Genomic DNA, 15,044 nt, shown 5'->3' with positions numbered 1-15,044 from the left:
TTATTGGGGAGGAGTTGAGAATTGAGCACATGGGGAAGAAATGGAAATTTGTTGTCTGAGTAGTTGGTATTCTCTCATCTGTGTACAGTTTAGCACTGAGTTCTTCAGGGATGAGTGGAAAAATGCTACTGCTTTAGACTGGTAGAGGGTAGGTGAAAAAGTTATTAGCTAAGCACTAAAAATGAATCTGAAGCCAAGAACATGATGCAAAGTCAACAAACAAGCTCTCTTGTAGACACCACTCCCTTCCAAACCATTCTCTACAAAGGAAAACCACCAGGTGAGCTGGCATGGTCAAACCATACCTTCAGGCAGGTAAGAATTTTTTTTAAAAACCAAAAATTTTCAAAAAAGACACAAACAAAAAGGTAATCAGTTATTTAATTAGATTATTAGGACATTTAAAACACCAATTTGTGAGGATAAATTCCATTTGTCAGGGCAAACACAGATCGCAGGTAGCCCTGAAGCTGAGGAATGGCTTTGATTTTTGGTAAAATTTGTGAGTCCACAGCTTTCTGATCAATCTTGCGCTGCTCTGTTATCTCGTATTTCTAAATAAAAAGAAAATTAAACATTTTAAAACAGGCACTTACCAAATTACTTGTAAGTCAACTAAGGAGTTCTATCTCACAAGTACTAATCCCCAAGAATATTTAGCAAATATTAAAAGCAAATTCTGACAATCCTTTCCTTGGAATGGTGTGAAATACAACCTATTTTTAATGTAATAAAAACAGCTCTTATGCTTTTGTGTGCTTTAGTACACATCAAGGATAAGGAAGGATACATTCTCAATACAATGGTAGCAGTTAATTCCCACACAATTCCCCAAAAACCTCAGGATTCTAAGTCAAGCTCCCAGCCTGCTAAAAGAACTACTCAATTTAGAAGAATCTGGGGCCGGGCACGGTGGCTTAACGCCTATAATCCCAGCACTTTGGGAAGGAGGCGGGTGGATCACCTGAGGTCAGGAGTTTGAGACCAGCCTGGCCAACATGATGAAACCCTGTCTCTACTACAAATACCAAAAATCAGCTGGCCGTGTTGGCGGAGCCTGTAACCCCACCTACTCAGGAAGCTGAGACAGGAGAATCACTTGAACCTAGGAGGCAGAGGATGCAGTAAGATTGCACCATTGCACTCCAGCCTGGGCAACAAGAGTGAAACTCCGCCGGGAGCGGTGGCTCACGCCTGTAATCCCACCACTTTGGGAGGCTGAGGTGGGTGGACGACGAGGTCAAGAGATCGAGACCATTCTGGTCAACATGGTGAAACCCCGTCTCTACTAAAAATACAAAAAATTAGCTGGGCATGGTGGCACGTGCCTGTAATCCCAGCTACTCAGGAGGTTGAGACAGAAGAATTGCCTGAACCCAGGAGGTGGAGGTTGCGGTGAGCTGAGATCACGCCATTGCACTCCAGCCTGCGTAACTCCGTCTCAATAAAAAAAAAAAAAAAAAAAAAAAAAAGAGTGAAACTCCGTCTGAAAAAAAAAAGTAAAAATCTGGAATACTAAGTATTTCCCAGTATTCCTCATTATTTAACCTTTCATTTTTCTTCTTTTTGTGCAACAATGCTTAGGCCTGTTTATTTTCACTCCCTGGTAGAAGGGCCAGTGCTAATGTAAGAGATGACAAATAGAAACTTACCTCTTTTTCTGTGTCGAAGATCTCACCTTCCTGGTGTCTGGGCTTCCGCAGCTTCTTCTTCTTGAAGTAAGCATCAGTAAGATGTTTTGGGATTTTTACATTGCTGATATCAATTTTGGTTGAGGTGGCAATGACAAATTTCTGGTGCGTTCTTCGCAGAGGAACTCGATTGAGGACCAGAGGTCCTAAGGGGGAAAAAATTAATTTAGTGAGGACCAATCATCATCCTACAAAATATAACCATTACCTGATACGTTGCTACACAAAATTTAAACCACCTCTGTTTAACCCACATGCACACAAGGCCATGAAATGGGCCTCAGAAACTTGTGGTATTAAGAAGTGTCGCACTTTGGGAGGCCGAGGCGGGTGGATCACGAGGTCAAGAGATTGAGACCATCCTGGTCAACATGGTGAAACCCCGTCTCTACTAAAAATACAAAAAATTAGCTGGGCATGATGGCACGTGCCTGTAATCCCAGCTACTCAGGAGACTGAGGCAGGAGAATTGCCTGAACCCAGGAAGCGGAGGTTGCGGTGAGCCGAGATCGCGCCATTGCACTCCAGACTGGGTAACAAGAGCTAGTCTCAAAAAAAAAAAAAAAAAAAAAAAAGTGTCAAGGATTTTCTTACCAGTCACAAGTAACAAGCCACTAGCCAGCTGCTTCAGGAAAACCACCCTCTGTAAGTTAAAAAGAAAGTAATTTTCTGCAATTAAAAACTGACTTCTGAATTAATCAAATCACAGGCAATTTCTACATCTATATTTATACAGCTTGGCAGTTCCGGAAGCAACCACAGCAAGCTACAAGGTAGTACTCGGGCATAAAGACGTTTTTGAGCAAATAAACATGTGTAACATAATCAACAGCAGGAAATGGCTAATAAATCACCATGGATTAAACTTGTTATTTTCAACAACTAAGTTGTATCTTGCATATCATTTCCCCTTGCCCCAAACATAGGTAAATAAAGGAAAACTACACCTAGCATGCAAATGCATTGCCATCAGGCACCCCAGACAGCTACAGTGAAGTTCGACAAGCACAGGCACTCTTACCTTGCCCCTGTGGCGTCCAGTGAGGATGATCAGAATGGTCCCAGGGGTAATGCTGGCTCGCAGTTTTCTCACATGCTGACTAAAGGGTTTTTTGCCGTGGCTCAACAGCTTTCGAGGCACATCTTCAGTAGGATAATACCTAGGCTGGGAAGAGTCCATAGAGCCAACTTATTTAAAATAAGCCATTCAGATTAGTAGAGGTGAGCTATGTCAGCCCAACTTTTGCTATAGTCTTTTAATTTATTTGAAAGCACAACACTGTATTCATACTATTCCATTTTCATTTCTGCTTAGATTTTAAACTTGGAATATCTAATGCTTCTGCATCCTCTGACTGCAAAACAGGACAGAATTTTTTTTTTTTTTTTGAGATGGAATCTTGCTCTGTCACCAGGCTGGAGTGTAGTGACGCAATCAGGGCTCACTGCAACCTCCACCTCCTTCAACCAATGCTGCCTCAGCCTCTCAAGTAACTGGGACTACGGGCATGTGCCACCACGCCTGGTTAATTTTTTGTATTTTTAGTAGAGACGAGGTTCTACTGTGTTAACCAGGATGCTCTTGATCTCCTGACCTTGTGATCTGCCCGCCTCGGCCTCCCCAAGTGCTGGGATTACATGCGTGAACCACCGTACCCCCACTGAAACCATTTAATGAATGAACTGATGCTCAAGCAAAGAAAGCATCAAGCGGCCGGGTGCGGTGGCTCACGAGGTCAAGAGATCGAGACCATCCTGGTCAACATGGTGAAACCCCGTCTCTACTAAAAATACAAAAATTAGCTGGGCATGGTGGCGCACACCTGTAGTCCCAGCTACTTGGGAGGCTGAGGCAGGAGAATTGTTTGAACCCAGGAGGCGGAGGTTGTGGTGAGCTGAGATCGCGTCATTGCACTCCAGCCTTGGTAACAAGAGCAAAACTCCATCTTAAAAAAAAAAAAGAGGGGCCGGGCGCGGTGGCTCAAGCCTGTAATCCCAGCACTTTGGGAGGCCGAGGCGGGTGGATCACGAGGTCAAGAGATCAAGACCATCCTGGCAACATGGTGAAACCCCGTCTCTACTAATACAAAAAATTAGCTGGGCATGGTGGCGCGTGCCTGTAATCCCAGCTACTCAGGAGGCTGAGGCAGGAGAATTGCCTGAACCCAGGAGGCGGAGGTTGCAGTGAGCCGAGATCGCGCCATTGCACTCCAGCCTGGGTAACAAGAGCAAAAAACTCCGTCTCAAAAAAAAAAAAAAAAAAAAAAAAGAAAGCATCAAGCAAGTCACCTTTGTAATCTTGAGCAAAAACTAAACCTCAGAGATTACACATGTGTGACATGCACGTTTTGCAGGTTAGAGATACATGGCTTGTTTTCCAATTCAAGTAAAGTGTGTTTGTATCCTCACCACTTTATCCAATCCTCACAGCAACAAGTCTTACTCCCACTTCATCCACAAAGGAAAACAAATTGCACAAAACCAGACACTAGGACTGGCAGATTATTTATTGCAAAAATTAGACACCATGCAAGGGCCATTAAAGACATGACTACAAACAACTCACAATAACCTATTTCTAACTATACCACATCATTAGTGCACTCTCACTTTCACCACAAACGTGATCACTTAATAGGAAAATCAGTTCACAAAGCAACTGTCATCTTCCCTCTCATGCAATAATCTTCAACTGTGAAACTGTATGGTGTAACATATTTGGGAATGTTCCCATAATGAAAATTACAGAGCAAGTCCTGAGACTTGGGTTTTTGTGTGGTAAAGGGGGCCAAGATACACTGCTGTAGTAAGAAATGTTCTATAGAACAGCTTATGTATTATTTCATTTAATCTCCGTAGTAACTCTTTCAGGTAAACTCTCATTCCCATCTTATCTTTTGAGATGGAGTCTCCCTCTGTTGCCCAGGCTGGAATGCAGTGGTGCAACCTCTGCTTTGTGGGTTCAAGCAATTCTTCTGCCTCAGCCTCTAAAGCAGCTGAGACTGCAAGCATGCAGCTGGCTAATTTGTCTATTTTTTTTTTTGAGATGAAGTTTCGCTCGTTACCCAGGCTGCAGTGCCATGGCGCAATCTTGGCTCACCACAACCTCTGCTTCCTGGGTTCAAACAATTCTCCTGTCTCAGCCTCCCAAGTAGCTGGGACTACAGGCACGCACCACCATGCCCAGCTAATTATTTTGTATTTTCAGTAGAGACAGGGTTTCACCATGTAGACCAGGATGGTCTCGATCTCTTGACCTCGTGATCCACCCACCCTGGCCTCCCAAAGTGCTGGGATCATAGGCGTGAGCCACTGCGCCCGGCCCTAATTTGTCTATTTTTGAGTCGAGACAGGGTTTCACCATGTTGGCCAGGCTGATCTTTAACTCCTGACCTCAGGTGATCTGCTTGCCTTGGCCTCCCAAAGTGCTGGGATTACAAGCATAAGCCACCATGCCCAGCCTCATTTCCATTTTATTTTTAATTATTACTTTCTTCTTTTCATGAAAAAAATCCTTTAAAATATTATTTTTATTTTTTGAGACAGAGTTTTGCTTTTGTTGCCCAGGCTGGAGTGCAATGGCGCAATCTCAGCTCAACGCAACCTCCTCCTCCTGGTTTGAAGCTATTCTGAGTCAGCCTCCCGAGTAGCTTCAATTATAGGCACCCGCCACCATGCCCAGCTAATTTTTTTGGTATTTTTAGTAGAGACAGGGTTTCACTATGATGGCCAGGCTAGTCTCCAACTCCTGACCTCAGGTGATCCCACCCACCTCAGCCTCCCAAAGTGCTGGGATTACAGGCCTGAGCCACTGCCCCAGGCTCCTTATTCTCATTTTACATGCAAAGAAACAAAACACAGAAGAGTAACTTAAATTTAAGATTAACAGAAAATGTTGAAGCCAAGTTGCAAACCCGGAGCCCTTTACTTTCTGCTATAAACTCTGGTATGCAGAAACTTACAGTACCTAAGTATTCAAAAACACCTTCACAGTATTCAAGCATCAACCGAAAATCCAATTTACAGTCCCCACATCTTACCATTTTGCGAAGTTTAACCACCCGGGTACCGCCGTTTTTGTCACCACCAACTGGTTTTGTAACAGTTGCAAGAACCTTCTCCTTCTTTTTCTTTTCAACCTACAAGGACACAAATACATCAATGATTAGAGGATGCCAATTAAGGTTGAGACGTAATGGTCAGTGCTCCACTCTTCCCTTACCTTGGATTTAGCCGCTGAGTACTTCCTCTTGTACATGGCCTTTCTGGAATACATAGCAGATCGGGAATACCTGCCAATTCCTCTGACAAGAACAGGATTGCGGCTGCAATGGGGCTTCCCCTTCTTGGGCTTTTTAGCCTTAAGGTTACCCTTTTTCACTTTGCTACCAGCATCAGCCTTCTTGGCTTCAGGTTTCTTCTCTTTAGTATCCGGCTTCTCAACTTTTTCACCCGCCATCTACAAATATTTTTTGTAGATAAAAAAAGGATCTTTACAATCATCTCTTAGCAAAGCAATAATCAAACTGTACATGGATGGGCTGGGCTACCCAGACTACAATCCTTCCCCCGATAAGATACAGGCTTTCCTCTCAAACTCTACCCATTCCACTCCGGTCCTCACTATGGTTCACTTGGGGGCTGTCTCCCCAATACACTATAAACTCTTTGAGGCTTTGGAACAGATATCTCACACCTATTAGGTTTTTGCCAAATATTGAGCAGTCAGGTACTGTCATTATTTTTTACTACTGTTTTTGCGAATTAGAAAACTTAGATGCAGAAGGTGTCCACAGGTAGGAAGCAAGACCAGAACTTGAAACCCTTTACTTTAAGTACCTTTCGTCTTAACCCTTAAGACTACCGTCTCTTTTCAAGAAACTTGGTTTAGGAATTGTGGACACAAATACAATCAGCCCAAATCACACGCAAACAGAAAAACAACGCAAAGACCAAGAGGCCACTTCCGGTCGCGGACACTGGGAGACGCGAAATCTTTTGGCTTCATTCCGGAACCCCAACGTGGTTGAGACTAGCTCAGTGTCATTTTCTGGAACCCAGGAGCCGGGAACTCAGTACACGCACCGTCGGTCCCGCTTTCTCTAACCCACCAGTCCGCTACGGGTCCCCGAAAGGGCCTCGTTCCCCCTAGCCCAAGAGACTGGCGAACCGCCGGTAGAAGACACTACGGCATTCTACAGTGCCCCGCCGCAAACCCAAACGGCAAAAATGAAGCGCCTGGAAAGTCTCTCAGTTAGCCGTGGGTAGGTCGGACCCCTGTAGGTGTTGACTGGATGCCCTCTAGGTTCAGATGGCGAAGGATTGGGAGTGCTGAACTCGAGTCTTGCAGAGAGGCCTACAGTTCTTACCTTGCAAGATGGGAAAGAGAACTAAGTCCCCGGCTTCCGGTCTATAAGCAATCACGGGAAGTGTGAGTCTCATTTCCTTCCGGATCTGGGGCATCATGGGGAATGTAGTTTTTCCGCATTAAGAAAAAAGTGGTAAATCCTAGGCCGTAATCCCAGCACTTTGGGAGGCGGAGGCAGGCGGATCAATCACCTGAGGTTAACAGTTCGAGACCAGCCTAGCCAACATGGTGAAATCCCGTTTCTACTAAAAATACAAAAGTTAGCCGGGCGTGGTGGCAAGTGCTTATAATGCCAGCTACTCGGGATGCGGAGGCAGAGAATCACCTGAATCCGGAGGTGGAGGTTGCAGTGAGCCGAGATCACAACACTTCACTCTGGGCAACAGAGCAAGATTCCCTCTCAATAAAAAAGAAAAGAAAAGAAAGAAAAGGCCAGGCTCGGTGGCTCACATCTGTAATCCCAGTACCCAGCAGTTTGGGAGGCCAAGGCGAGTAGATCACTTGAGGTCAGGAGTCCAAGACCAGCCTGGCCAACATGGTGAAACCCCATCTCTACTAAAAATACAAAAATTAGCCGGTCGTGGTGGCAGGTGCCTGTAATCCCGGCTACTTGGGAGGCTAAGGCAGGAGAATCGCTTAAACCCAGGAGGTGGAGGTTACAGTGAGCTTAGATCATACCATTGCACTCCATCCTGGACGATACAGCCAGACGCAGTCTCAAACAAACAACAACAACAACAACAACAAAAAACACAAAAATTAGCTGAGTGTGGTGGTTAGTGCCTGTAGTCCCAGCTACTCGGGAGGCTAAGGTGGGAGGATCACTTAAACCCGGAGGTTGGGGCTGCAGTGCAGTGAGTCCTAATCTTGCCACTGTCCTCCAGCCTCGCTTACAGAATGAACCTCTGTCTCCAAAAAAATAAAATTAAAGTGAGGATAACAACAGTAACTTACTTCATAAGGTCCTTGGGAACATTAAATAATATACACAAAAGTACTGACAAGCATATTTGATGCATGGTAAATCCTTTGTAAGTGTTAGCTCTTGTTATTGTCACCACCAACACCACAATCATCTCATCATCAACATCCTAGTTGTCAAGTATTCTGCTAAAGTTTATGCACAGGAGATAATAATAAGCAATATTGCATGCTATGTGACAAGAACAGTGCTATGTGCCTTGCTTTCTCTCATTTAATTCTCCCAACAACCTGTGAATTATACTATTATGAGGAAACTGAGTCTCAAGGACTCAGTTAAGTAACTTGCTCACAGTCTCAAGTTATAACTTGCTCATGGCATAGATCTGATTCCAAAGATTGCACTTTTTTTTTTTTTTTTTTTTTTTTACTATCTCCAGTAATGGGTATAAGCAACAAAGATTGCACTCTTAACCACTAGGTTGCAAAGATTAAAGAGATGATTAAGGAAGATACATGAGAGTTTTGCTCATGTTAGAATTAAAAACAGGAATACTGATTATTTGGGCCGGGTGCGGTGGCTCACCTGTAATCCCAGCACTTTGAGAGGCCGAGGAGGGCGGATCACAAGGTCCGGCGATCGAGATCATCCTGGCCAACATGGTGAAACCCCAACTCTACTAAAATACAAAAATTAGCTGGGTGTGGTGGCATGCACCTGTAGTCCCAGCTACTAGGGAGGCTGAGGCAGGAGAATTGCTTGAACCCCGGAGGTGGAGGTCGCAGTGAGCTGAGATTGCGCCACTGCACTCCAGCCTGGCGCCTGGTGACAGAGCAAGACTCTGTCTCAAAAAAAAAAGAAAAAAGAATACTGATTATCTTTTGTAAAATAAACAACACAATATATCTGATAGTTCTTTAGTGCTTCAAAGCCCTTAAACCAATATGTACATATTTGTAATACCTTCTAGCTTACATTTTCCATTTTCCTCCATTTGCTTGTTTCTGGTTGCTAGAGCTTTTCACCTTGATTTTTTTTCAGATTGAAACCACCTACTTCATGGCTGTGTCTCTGGGAATCATTTAGCCTTTTTCTGGTTCTGAAACTGAGGATACAAATACAGTGATCAGATGAACACTGCTCTTTTTTTGAGAATGGGAGTATCAGCAGCTTTATTTGTTTACCTTCCTCAGTAAAGCACCTCTTAGAAGCTTCAACTGCAGAAAATGTACCACAATGAATGAATGAAATGCACAGTTGCTTAGGTGGGCCCCTCAAAAATTCTAACAATCTCAGAGAATTTCACCTAGTAAACGCCCAGAAATATTTGTTGAATGACCTGTCATTAAAATAAAAACATAGGCCGGGCGTGGTGGCTCACGCCTGTAATCCAAGCACTTTGGAGGCCAAGGCGGGTGGATTACCTGAGGTCGGGAGTTCAAGACCAGCCTGACCAACATGGTGAAACCCTGTCTTTAAAAAAAATTAAAAAATAAAAATAAAAAATAAAATAAAATAAAATAAAAACATAGATGAACCCCCTCTTGTGTTTTGTTGTGGTATTGCAAAATTTACAATTCATTACTTGGGCAAAATATCGTGTTATAAATATTTTTATTAAGCTTAGTTTTGCCATATATAAAATGCTCTGAAATTTGTGCAGCACTTTAATTGCAAAGCAGACATTTTTTCAGACACTAAATGTTTTTTTTTAATTAAAAAAAATTTTAAAAATTGAGACAGAGTTTTGCTCTTGTTACCCAGGCCGGAGTGCAGTGGCGCGATCTCCGCTCACCGCAACCTCCGCCTCCCGGGTTCAAGCCATTCTCCTGCCTCAGCCTCCTGAGTAGCTGGGACTACAGGCATGTGCCACCGTGCCCGGCTAATTTTTGTATTTTTAGTAGAGATGGGGTTTCACCATGTTGACCAGGATGGTCTCAATCTTTTGACCTCGTGATCCACCCGCCTTGGCCTCCCAAAGTGCTAGGATTACAGGCGTGAGCCACTGCGCCCCACCTCTTTTTTTTAAAATCTGAGATGGAATCTTCCTCTGTTGCCCAGGCTGGAGGGCAGTGGTGTGAGCTTGGCTCACTGCAACCTTTGCCTCCTGGGTTCAAGCCATTCTCCTGTCTCAGCCTCCCAAGTAGCTGGGACTACAGGCGCCCACCACCACACCCGGCTAATTTTTTGTATATGAAGTTTCACCTTGTTGGCCAGGCTGGTTTTGAACTCTTGGTCAGGTGATCTGCCCACTTCGGCCTCCCAAAATTCTGGGATTACAGGCATGAACTACTTTGCTCAGACTCATTTTTTTTTAATATATATATTTTTGAGACGGAGTCTCACTTTATCACCCAGGCTGTAGTGCAGTGTCACCATCTTGGCTCATTGCAACCTCTGCATCCCGGGTTCAAGTGATTTTCTTGCCTCAGCCTCCTGAGTAGCTGGGATTACAGGCCTGCACCACCACACCTGACTAATTTCCGTCTTTTTAGTAGAGGTGAGTTTTCGTCATGTTGGCCAGGCTGATCTCAAACTACTGATCTCAGGTGATTCACCCATCTTGGCCTCCCAAAGTGCTGGGATTACAAGGCGTGAGCCGCTGTGCCTGGCCTTTTTATTTATTTATTTATTTATTTTTTGCAACAGGGTCTCACTCTGTTACCCAGGCTGGAATGCAAGGTGAGATCATGGCTCACTGCAGCCTTGACCTCCTGGGTTCAAGCGATCCTCCCACCTCAACCCCCTGGGTAGCTGGGAGTACAGTGCACGCCACCATGCCGGGCTAATTTTTTTACATTTTTTGCAGAGATGGGGGTCTCACCATGTTGCCTCATCTGTATTTTCTGTTTATTTGTTAGACAATAAATCTTTTTAAGCCTGGCCAACATGGTGAAACTCTGTCTTTGCTAAAAATACAAAAATTAGCTGGGCATGGTGGTGCATGCCTATAATTCCAGCTATTTGGGAGACTGAGGCATGAGAATCACTAGAATCTGGGAGGGAGAGGTTGCAGGGAGCCAAGATCATGCCACTGCACTCCAGCCTGGAACACACAGTAAGACTCTGTCTCAAAATAGTAATAATAATAAAAACTTTATACGTGTTATGCGTGTGAGCCTGTGTGTGTGATGAGTGTGTGTGTTTGTATATGTATAGAGAAGTGTGGAAAGACATACACCAAACCATTAACACTGCTGGAGGTTGGGATATGGAGGATGTATGCATTAAGGAACACAGAAAATTGCTATTAAATTACAGAATAATGTAATCTCTAAATTATTCATTTAGAGATTAATTCAAATAATAGCCATTACTTCATTTGAATTTCTTTTCAAAATTAAGATAGGGTTCTTGCTATGTTGCCCAGGCTGGTCTCAAATTCCTGGCCTCAAGAGATCCTCCCATTAGCTACCATGCCCCATCATATAAACAAACATGCCAGGCACTACTCTGGGCATATAAAGATGGGAAGATGGAGCCAGGTGTGGTGGCTCACTCCTGTAATCCCAGCACTTTTGGAGGCTGAGGTGGGTGAATCACCTGAGGTCAGAATTTGAGACCAGCCTGACCAACATGGAGAAACCCAGTCCCTACTAAAAGTACAAAATTAGCCAGGCGTGGTGGCACATGCCTGTAATCTCAGCTACTTAGGAGGCTGAAACAGGAGAATCACCTGAAGCCAGGAGGCGGAGGTTGCAGTGAGCTGAGATTGTGCCACTGCACTGCAGCCTGGGCAAAAGAGAGAAACTCTGTTTCAAAAAAAAAAAAAAAAAAAAAAGATTCAGTGCAGTGGCTTCTGCCTGTAATTCCAGCACTTTGGGAGGCTGAGGTGGGTGGATCTCCTGAGGTCAGGAGTTTGAGACCAGCCTGGCCAACATAGTGAAATTCCGTCTCTACTAAAAATACAACAAAAAAAATTTTATGTCTAAACATCCTGCTTATACCACAAAAAAAAAAAAAAGAAAAAAAAATTAGATGATAATGGTGGCAGGTGCCTGAAATCCCAGCTACTTGAGAGGCCAAAGCAGGAGAATTGCTTGAGGCGAAGGTTACAGTGAGCTGAGATTGCACCATTGCACTCCAGCCTGGGCAACAAGAGTGAAACTCCATCTCAAAAAAAAAAAAAAAAAAGGAAGACAATGACTTTGTCTTAAAAGGAGCTCATAATCTAGAGGAAGACACAGAACAACGATGACAGAACCAACAATGATGCTGAAGTGTGTTACATGCTAACAGAAGCATGAACAGGCAGCCCTAGGAGCATAGGAAGGGAGTCTCTCTTTTATTCTCAAAAAGTGAAAGAATGTTTTTTGGAGGAGCTGCTTCAGTTGAAGCTGAACTTGCATAACTGTTTTCCAGATGGAGAAGGGTTTGAAGACTATTCCAGGCAGTAGGAACTACATTTTGGAAGGCAGGGATGCAAGAAACAGCTAGAACCCTTTGGAAACTGCCAGATTATGTGAGGGTGTTGACACAGGACATATCTAGAAGGGACTGATGTGCTAAGGGAAAGAGTTATACTTAATACTAGAGGGTTTGAACCTCCTTCATACAACAGGGGAGTAACATGGTTAGATTTGTATTTTAGAAAGATCAGCCAGGCACAGTGGCTCACACCTGTAATCCCAGCACTTTGGGAGGCCGAGGTGGGTGGATCACTTGAGGTCAGGAGTTCAAGACCAGCCTGGCCAAGATGGTGAAACCCAGTCTCTACCAAAATACAAAAAAATGAGCTGGGCGTGGTGGCATGTGCCTATAATCCCAGCTACTCAGGAGGCTCAGGCAGATAATTGCTTGAACCCAGGAGGTGGAGATTGCAGTGAGCTGAGATTGCACCACTTGCACTCCAGCCTGGGTGACAAAGAGAGACTCTGTCTCAAAAAAAAAAAAGAAAAGAAAAGAAAAGAAAAAAGATCATTCATTCTAGCTGCAGAGTGTGCAGAATATGGGAAGCACTAGGAAAGCAGTAGTTCCTGTACTCAAAGAGCTAATAGTGTACTTTGGAAAAGAGACAAATGACAGCCAGCTTTTATCAAGTGCTGACTTTGCTGGACACTGCTCTAAGTACTTCACAAACCTAGCCTATGGGAGGATTTTGATTCCTGTTTTACAGAGAAGGAAACAGTTGCAGAGGAGTCAAATAACTTGCTTATAGACACCCAGGCAGCCAGATCAAGAACTTAATTGAGGCCAGGCACGATGGCTCACGCCTGTAATTCCAGCACTTTGGGAGGCTGAGGTGGGTGGATCACCTGAGGTCAGGAACTTGAGACCAGCCTGGCCAACATGGCGAAACCCCATCTCTAGTAAAAATACAAAAAAATTAGCTGGGCTTGGTGGAGCATGCCTGTAGTCCCAGCTACTTGGGAGGCTGAGGCAAGAGGCAAGAGGCAAGAGAATCGGGAGGCTTGAACTCGGGAGGCAAAGGTTGCAGTGAGCCTGCAACCTTCAAAAAGGTTTGTTTGTGGTTTTTTTTGCAGGCTACAAAACAAAAAACAGAAAACAATTAAGTTCTTTTTCTTTTTTTTCTTTTGACATGGAATTTTGTTCTTGTTTCCCAGGCTAGAGTGCAATGGCACCATCTCGGCTCACCGCAACCTCTGCCTCCCGGGTTCATGCGATTCTCCTGCCTCAGCCTCCTGAGTAGCTGGGATTACATGCTAATTTTGTATTTTTAGTAGAGATGGGGTTTCTCTATGTTGGCTAGGCTGGTCTCGAACTTCTGACCTCAGGTGATCTGCCCGCCTCGGCCTTCCAAAGTGCTGGGATTACAGGCGTGAACCATCTCACCCAGAAAAAGAACTTAACTGAATGCTTCCCATATGATATAGGCTCTTAGATTTATTAGTGTAGTGTGTTAGGTTTTAAGGATAGGTATCTTGGTGACCATCAGACCTGGACTAGAGAATCAGATGAGGCTTCTATTACAGAGGAAGTGGCTTTTAGTCTGAAATCAGAAGCATAGAGTTGCTGTGGAGGAGAGTCAGGAAGAACCCTCTAGGGGAAAGAGAGCTGATTGTTTAAAGGCTCTAAGTTGGGAAAGAACATGGCATACTGAGAGGAGCTGAAAGTCATTCAGCATGGCTGGGTCATAGAGAATGAAGTGAGTAGTGGAGAGAGGGGCTGGTTAAGTGAGTGGGGACCAGAGTTAAAAAACTCTGGGCTTGGCCAGACGAGGTGGCTCATACCTGTAATCTCAGCACTTTGGGAGGCCGAGACGGGTGGATCATCTGAGGTCAGGAGTTTGAGACCAGCTTGATCAACATGGAGAAACCCTGTCTCTACTAAAAATACAAAAAAATTAGCTAGGTGTGGTGGCACATGCCTGTACTCCCAGCTACTTGGGAAGCTGAGGCAGGAGAATTGCTTGAACCCAGAAGGTGGAGGTTGTGGTGAGCTGAGATCACGCCATCGCACTCCAGCCTGGCCACAAAAGTGAAACTTTGTCTCAAAAAAACAAACAAACAAAAAAAAACAAAACCCTCTGGGCTTTACCAGCCGAAATGGCTCACGCCTGTAAATCCAAGATTTTGTGAGGTTTAAGTTGGAGGACTGCTTGAGGCCAGGAGTTCAAGGCCAGCCTAGGCAACATAGCAAGACCTTGTGTCTAAAAAAAAATTTTTTTTTTAAGAGGCTGGGCATGGTGGCTCACGCCTGTAATCCCAGCAGTTGAGGCCGATGTGGGCGGATCATGAGGTCAGGAAATCAAGACCATCCTGGCCAACATGGTGAAACCCTGTCTCTACGAAAATACAAAAAATTAGCCGGGCATAGTGGTGCAACACCTGTAGTCCCAGCTATTCGGGAGGCTGAGGCAAGGGAATCGCTTGAACCTGGGTGGCAGAGGTTGCAGTGAGCCTAGATTGTGCCACTGCACTCCAGCTGGGTAACAGAGAAAGACTCTGTCTCAAAAAAAAAATCTTTTTTTAAACTTTTTTTTTTGGGCCGGGGATGGTGGCTCACACCTGTAATCCCAGCACTTTGGGAGGCCGAGGTGGGTGGATCACTTGAGGTCAGGAGTTTGAGACTAGCCTGGCCAACATGGTGAAACCTTGTCTCT

At 44.5% G+C, this 15,044-nt stretch overlaps 1 protein-coding gene across 1 annotated transcript; it reads right to left on the bottom strand.

Moving 5' to 3' along the window:
• Window positions 1-372: 372 nt before the first annotated feature.
• RPL6 (ribosomal protein L6) lies at window positions 373-7,122 on the bottom strand. Its single transcript, XM_064379806.1, has 6 exons — window positions 7,061-7,122; window positions 5,914-6,150; window positions 5,732-5,830; window positions 2,713-2,856; window positions 2,286-2,334; window positions 373-1,837 (listed from the first exon to the last, which is right to left on the bottom strand). Exons 2-6 carry the CDS (start codon window positions 6,148-6,150, stop codon window positions 1,581-1,583), a joined length of 786 nt encoding a protein of 261 aa, XP_064235876.1. The 5' UTR covers window positions 7,061-7,122; the 3' UTR covers window positions 373-1,580.
• Window positions 7,123-15,044: the final 7,922 nt, after the last annotated feature.

The sequence above is a fragment of the Aotus nancymaae genome, unplaced genomic scaffold, assembly GCF_030222135.1.
Source record: "Aotus nancymaae isolate 86718 unplaced genomic scaffold, 86718_ANA_hifiasm-v0.15.2.pri h1tg000021l, whole genome shotgun sequence".
Classification (NCBI taxonomy): domain Eukaryota; kingdom Metazoa; phylum Chordata; class Mammalia; order Primates; family Aotidae; genus Aotus; species Aotus nancymaae.
This window is presented reverse-complemented; position numbering and strand designations above follow the sequence as displayed.